The sequence below is a fragment of the Euphorbia lathyris genome, chromosome 1 (genome assembly GCF_963576675.1).
Source record: "Euphorbia lathyris chromosome 1, ddEupLath1.1, whole genome shotgun sequence".
In the NCBI taxonomy this organism is placed as follows: domain Eukaryota; kingdom Viridiplantae; phylum Streptophyta; class Magnoliopsida; order Malpighiales; family Euphorbiaceae; genus Euphorbia; species Euphorbia lathyris.
The window spans coordinates 86,518,393-86,524,379 of NC_088910.1; the positions used below are offsets into that span (position 1 = coordinate 86,518,393).

At 32.5% G+C, this 5,987-nt stretch overlaps 1 protein-coding gene across 1 annotated transcript; it reads left to right on the top strand.

Moving 5' to 3' along the window:
* The first annotated feature begins 1,092 nt into the window (after nucleotides 1-1,092).
* Nucleotides 1,093-4,801, top strand: LOC136205194 (F-box protein At5g49610-like). The gene is made up of 3 exons (XM_065995699.1): nucleotides 1,093-1,270; nucleotides 2,854-3,027; nucleotides 3,365-4,801. The coding sequence occupies exons 2-3, from the start codon at nucleotides 2,866-2,868 to the stop codon at nucleotides 4,439-4,441; spliced, it is 1,239 nt and encodes a 412-aa protein (XP_065851771.1). The 5' UTR covers nucleotides 1,093-1,270; nucleotides 2,854-2,865; the 3' UTR covers nucleotides 4,442-4,801.
* Nucleotides 4,802-5,987: the final 1,186 nt, after the last annotated feature.

The window sequence follows — 5,987 nt, forward strand, 5'->3', positions numbered from 1 at the left end:
AGAAGTGTAAAATTAGGGCTGGGTTTAGTAAATCATATTTTAAATCAATATAATTAATGAGTTGTTCGCAATTGAAATTTATAAACTAAATTAATGAGATGCTCGCAAAGCAAACAACTTCGTGAAGGAACTTGTTCATGCTTGCACACAGCAGAATATCGAACTCGATTATGGCCCCAAATATATAGAACAAGACAAGGAAAAGATAATAGTAGAAAAATGGCAAGATGGGGACCCAAAAAAGAAAGAAGTTGCAAGGTAAGAAGGAAATCATGAATTTAAGGCAATTAATTATTTAGTATTAAATTATTTTTTAGTAATTATATGATTTAAAAATATTTCCTTAACAGTATTTGATAATACATTATGAAAAAAATACATTATTGATAAATACATAAAAAGGATAAAGTTTAAATTTGCCTACGTTGTTGGAGAAGTGCATATTTACCCCTAACGTATAAAATGATACAATTTTACTTCTAACGTTATTAAGCTAGTTCAATTTTATCTCTACCCAATAAAAAATTTGAATGGACTGATTTGACAGTTATTCAACCATCACATCGAATTTTCTAAATAAGTTTGTTGATAAAATAAAGCAGCTATGTGTATTTTTACCGGTTGTTTCATCGTTTTTTTAATAACATAGCAAACATTTTATGCATTTTTTTGTGATTAACTTATATCAGACAAATTTAAATATTGACATTTCGGCAGGTTGTTTGCAACTGTGTTAATAACAAAATAAATATTTTAGATATAAATGATGCTTATAAAGTCTAATATGATAATTAAATAACGAGTTAAATAATAGTAAACCGGTCTGTTTAGATTTTTTGTTAGATAAAAATAAAATTGATCCCATTTGATAATATTAAGAATAAAATTACACCATAGGGTAAATCTCAACTTTCCATAATGGACAAATTTGATCCTTATCCCCTGCATAAAACATGTTAGTTAAATTGATAAATGATTTTGGGTGTAATTAAAGGCCCATTAACCCATGGCATACGTGAAACAAAAATTTGAATTAGAAATAGGAATATATAGGCAAGACGAAATTAAGAGACAATATCCTCGTCTTTTCCAGGAGAGAAAATTTAAATAGGAAGAAGGCACGCGTCAAAGTCCACCTCCTATATTACTCTTTTCTCCAAAGCGTCTCCTCGAAGGAGTTGTTTTCTTTCTGTGTGCGATCGTTACGCTCGCCTCAACAACACCCATCGCCTCGCCTTGCCTTGCCTTGCCTTCTCCGCTTTACGATCAGGTTCGGTTCGCTTCTCTCTCTCTGTCTCTGTTTTCTCAAACTCAATTTTCTCTGTTCCTACTCTTTTCATGATTACCAGTTTTTTTTTATATATAAAATGTAGTATTGATTGTAGGGGTTAGTTAATTTTACAACTAAACGATGATCGAACCAAAATTTAATTGAAAAACCATTTTACTTCTGGTTTATCGGTTTTAATTTCATTATTTTCGGTGCAATTGAAATGATGCTGACCCTACTTGGTTGCGGCACTCGTTTGGGTAGTTTTTTTTTTTAAATTATTTATTTTATGGAGTAAAACTAAATTTATTTACTTGTTGAACAAGTTTTCGGGTCAGTAATATACTGGTTACTGAACTTTAGAACTTAATATACACTTTCAACTTTAATTCGATGATATTTAACTTTAATTTTTCGAACTTTTTCTTTTTTAAATCATTTAGCTATTGTTTGGTTGGATTCTCATTTTTTTTTTGTTTAAAATCATGTATATCTTGTTTGGTTGGAAGAGAAAAAACTCATGTATATTTTGTTTTAAACTCATGTATATTTTGTTTTAAAATCATGTATATGTTGGTTGGAAAATAAAAAATGTATTCCACTGTAAATGTGGTCCTAAACAACTTTTCACTATTGAATTTTTCCATCAAAAGTCATTTTGCGTCATTAATTGAAGTTTAGTGACCATAATATTAGAAAATGTGAAGCTAAATGACTTTTATATTATATTTTGAAATTTAGTGGCCATAATATATATTAATTGAGTTAAATTTCGTAGCCATGTGTGTAATTTAATTGTGCTATATATATATATATAATAATAATTTTTTTTTTTTTGAGTTTAGAGTTTCCCAATGGGGTAAGGTTGCGTTTATTGTGCATGTTACCTTCGTTTTATGTTATATGTATTTTGAAGAGAAATAAGAAATTTTGATATATACTTATTGTTTTTCAGTCTTGATCACATGCATCTTAATGAGCATGTAGAATTTGCTCATTCACCATTAGATCTAGGTTTATTAGAATCCTAAGGTGGAGATTCAAAGCATCACGAGGCTTAGATTTAATAAGCCTATATCTAACGGTGAATTAGCAAATTCACTTGCTCATTAAGGTGCATGTGAAAATTCATGATTGTTTTTAGTTTTAAGATACAAATTTAGACTCCACCACTAAATAGTGCAGTCACAATGGAATTTTAAGTCTCATTAGTGGGCGATGAGTTCTATAGAAGATATTCAATTTAAACCTTACTGAGTGACCAGACGGTGGAAGTTAGAGGGTCTCTAGAACATGAAATTGTACATGAAGAAAAACTTAATGAGATTCAACTGTTTGGTAAACATCAAACTTACATATAAATTGGTAAACATCAAACTTACATATAAATTGCACCGTTTTTACTGTGGAATCTCCCTTAGTAATTATACAACTAAATTTAAATCTTATCCTTTGATATTTTTTTTGTCTGTTTCTTTTAGTTTTCTTCATGTTAATGTGGCAGCCCGTGTCGAAGATGGAAAATTGGTAGGTGTGATCAGAATTTTCATTTTATGTTTGGTTGGTGTTTTTGTGTTGATCAGAATTGAAGGACAATGGCAAGTTATGTTTTTAAACTGGAAGAAACGGATGATGACTACATCTTAGTTAACCTCGAAGAAGAAAAAGAAGAAGATGCATGCTCGGAAAGCATACAACAACTGGAGGATGCGTTGGTGTTAGATTCTCAGTCAGATGATGAGGAAAGTTTTGACATGGTATGTTCTAATTTGGATCATATTGTTATTACATATTTTGGCTTGACTGCACAAACTAGATGCATCACTTCTTACAAATATACTAAAAATGATGCTTATGAATACGTTTTCTACTTGGCTTGATGATGAACCTATAGGTAGATTTACCAGTATGAGCGACTTGCCCTTGTAACCACTGCTCATTCTACTGGGGATATACTTGTTCAAAGATCTAGTCTTTACATTAAAACAAGCTCTTATTTTCCTTGAGTTATATATGCATTGGTTTGAGCAAGAAATTTTTGTTATTTCATTTTAATCCGTAAAGCCTAACTCTGATTGTTCTAATGCTCCTCAGGCCAGTGACCAAAGTCCAGAACATGTTGATGTATCTGGTAAGCAACTGAAGCAGAGAATGGAATTGAGCATTGAAGATGTTGTCAAGCAACATGCCCTTGTTTTCCTCCCAGCAAAATCACTCTACAAATGCAGAGCAGTTTCAAAAGATTGGGAGCAGTGGATTGGCAATCCGTTTTTCATCCACCAACATACTCTTCATTTCAAGGATGTCTCAGGTCTCTTTTGTCAGCTGCCTGGTGAAGATCCTTCCTTCATTTCACTTGATCCATCGGCTTTTGGGGTTCGTAATCCAACCTTAAATTTTTTGCCTGAGCATGTTGACGTTCGGGCTACTTGCAATGGTTTGCTTTGCTGCCAAGGTCGCTCTGAGAATCAAGCCTACTACATATGCAACCCTGTAACTGAAGAATGGAAGATGCTTCCTGATCCACTCTTATATCATGCAGCGGGAACAGGCATTGCGCTTGCTTTTGAGCCTTCAACTTTCAATTTTGATTCACATTATCAGCTGATTGCTATGGTTCAATCTCTTGACTGTCTCATTCGATACTTCGAGATATACTCTTCGGAGACCAACTCTTGGAGAATCAGCGAAACAGTATGCTGCGAGACCGATATTGGGGAAACAAACGGCGATGGCTTCTATATGAGGGGGTACGCCTATTGGGAAATGCAATCAGGTGTTGCATTGGCTTTTAATGTCATCGAGGAGCAATATGGGATTGTCAGCCTCCCGCCTTGTAACGCACCAATCGGTGCTCTGACCCAAATGGATGGAGGTTTGTGCTATGTTTTTCCTCGACAAGATAATGAAATTGAAGTCTACAGCACAATGGAAATGCGGCTGAAATATGTGATTCGGATTAGTCCTAATGCCGTGATGGATTTGGGTTGGGATAGGTCGAGCCGGGCTGTGTGTTTTGTGAACGACGACATGCTGATCCTTGAAGTTGGTGAGAAAATTATTGCATATCATGTAAGCAAACGAAAATCACAGAGGTTGAGCCATGCAAGCATTGAAGGATTTTCAAAGTATCTGCCGTATGTTAACAGCCTTGTGCCTGTGGCCACCTGACTGCCTGGAGAAATGGATTGGTAAACAATTTTTGGTGGCACAGGTTCAAATATCTTTGCTAATTCTTGCATATCTTTTGAAATTCTGTCTAATTAATTTCTTGTTCTGTTAGTAGCTGTCAATGATAGTCAACAACTTTTATATTTTTACAGGGGGATTGTGAAAAATTCTACTTTGGTCCGAGTCCAAGTAGACCCGACCAATCAGAACTTTGACACATCAGATGTGTCGAATTGTGATTGGGCGAGGCATGCTAGAATTTATGATACTTTTAAAGTGTGGGGCTGATAATAGTGATCAGCAATTATATTTGTTTTTAGTTACTCTGTTTTAATGTTTATATTTGTTTGTAGTTGTTCAGTTGCTTTTCTAGTCTAGCATACCAAATATGAGAATGGAGTATTGAACGAGTATCAGGTCCTGTAATTGGGGAAGAGTGAGCAAAATCAATAAAATCATCACATTTTTTAAAACTTAATTTATGGGGGTGTTTAGATATAAAATCACCAGAAATGAATTCAAAATTGGTTTCTTTGAAATCACATTTTCTAATTGATGCTTTCAAAAAAATAAATTATAAATTGATTTTTTTACAAACAATAATCATAAATAAATGTATAAAATAATAAAGGCAAAAGTATAAATAAAATACTTGAGTAATAAGCCAAATAGATGATTTTTCTTTGTGTATATTTGAGCCATAGGATAAATTTTTATAGTGAAAATCTATATATTATTTTCGGTAGATTGATTTTGGAGCAAAACAAGCGACAAAACTCTGGTTTAAACTTTTTTTTATTAACTTGAAAGTTGAAACTCTTACTTGGTGTTCTGTAGTTGGTTTTTGAGCAAGTGAATGCATCTGAAAGCCTACCATTTTTTCTCATATTAAAGCTTGTATGATTTTAAGGATTAAAGCTTTGATGTTCTGATTTGACACATATTGTTATTGGCAAGCTAGAATTTTGATTCTCTTTATTATTAGATGGTTGCATCAGTAACATCAGTAAATCATTTGTAATATTTCTATATAATTCTATGTAAGTTTACCTGAAAAATAAATTGTTGCTTTTAACTTAAGGATGATTTTGTAAAAAATTAAACAACTAAAAACAACGTTTTGTGGCTAATAGTTGCAGTTTTATAATCCTAACCAAATGTTATATTTATAGCTGTTTAAAATAAAACCATTAAACGCTCCTAAGAAAAGCTAAAACAAACATTAGGCCCATTTAGTTTATCTGCTATTTGATATTACGGTTTGCTTTTAGAAAAACCTATTAGGCAAACAGTAGTTTCAGAACCAAACATTTAAATGTCTCATTTTTAAAATCAAAAGGCAAATTAGGAGGAGAAAATGGAGTAAACTAATACCCTTAAACTTATTTTGGATATCTTTTATCCTTATATACAGAAATTTGCAACAATAGCAAATGAGGGTGTCAGTGTCTCCAAATTGACAAGTTTAGATATATGATAAGTTCAAGACAAAAAGTTACAAGTTTAAGTGTGTAATTTAAAGAATTATGACTTGTTGGGTGTCTCC

Excerpts from the sequence above, each read along its gene's own strand:
- LOC136205194 (XM_065995699.1), top strand. The coding sequence starts at position 2,866 with ATGGCAAGTTATGTTTTTAAACTGGAAGAAACGGATGATGACTACATC. Across the intron at positions 3,028-3,364 it reads ATGAGGAAAGTTTTGACATG|GCCAGTGACCAAAGTCCAGA; the intron begins GTATGTTCTAAT and ends AATGCTCCTCAG.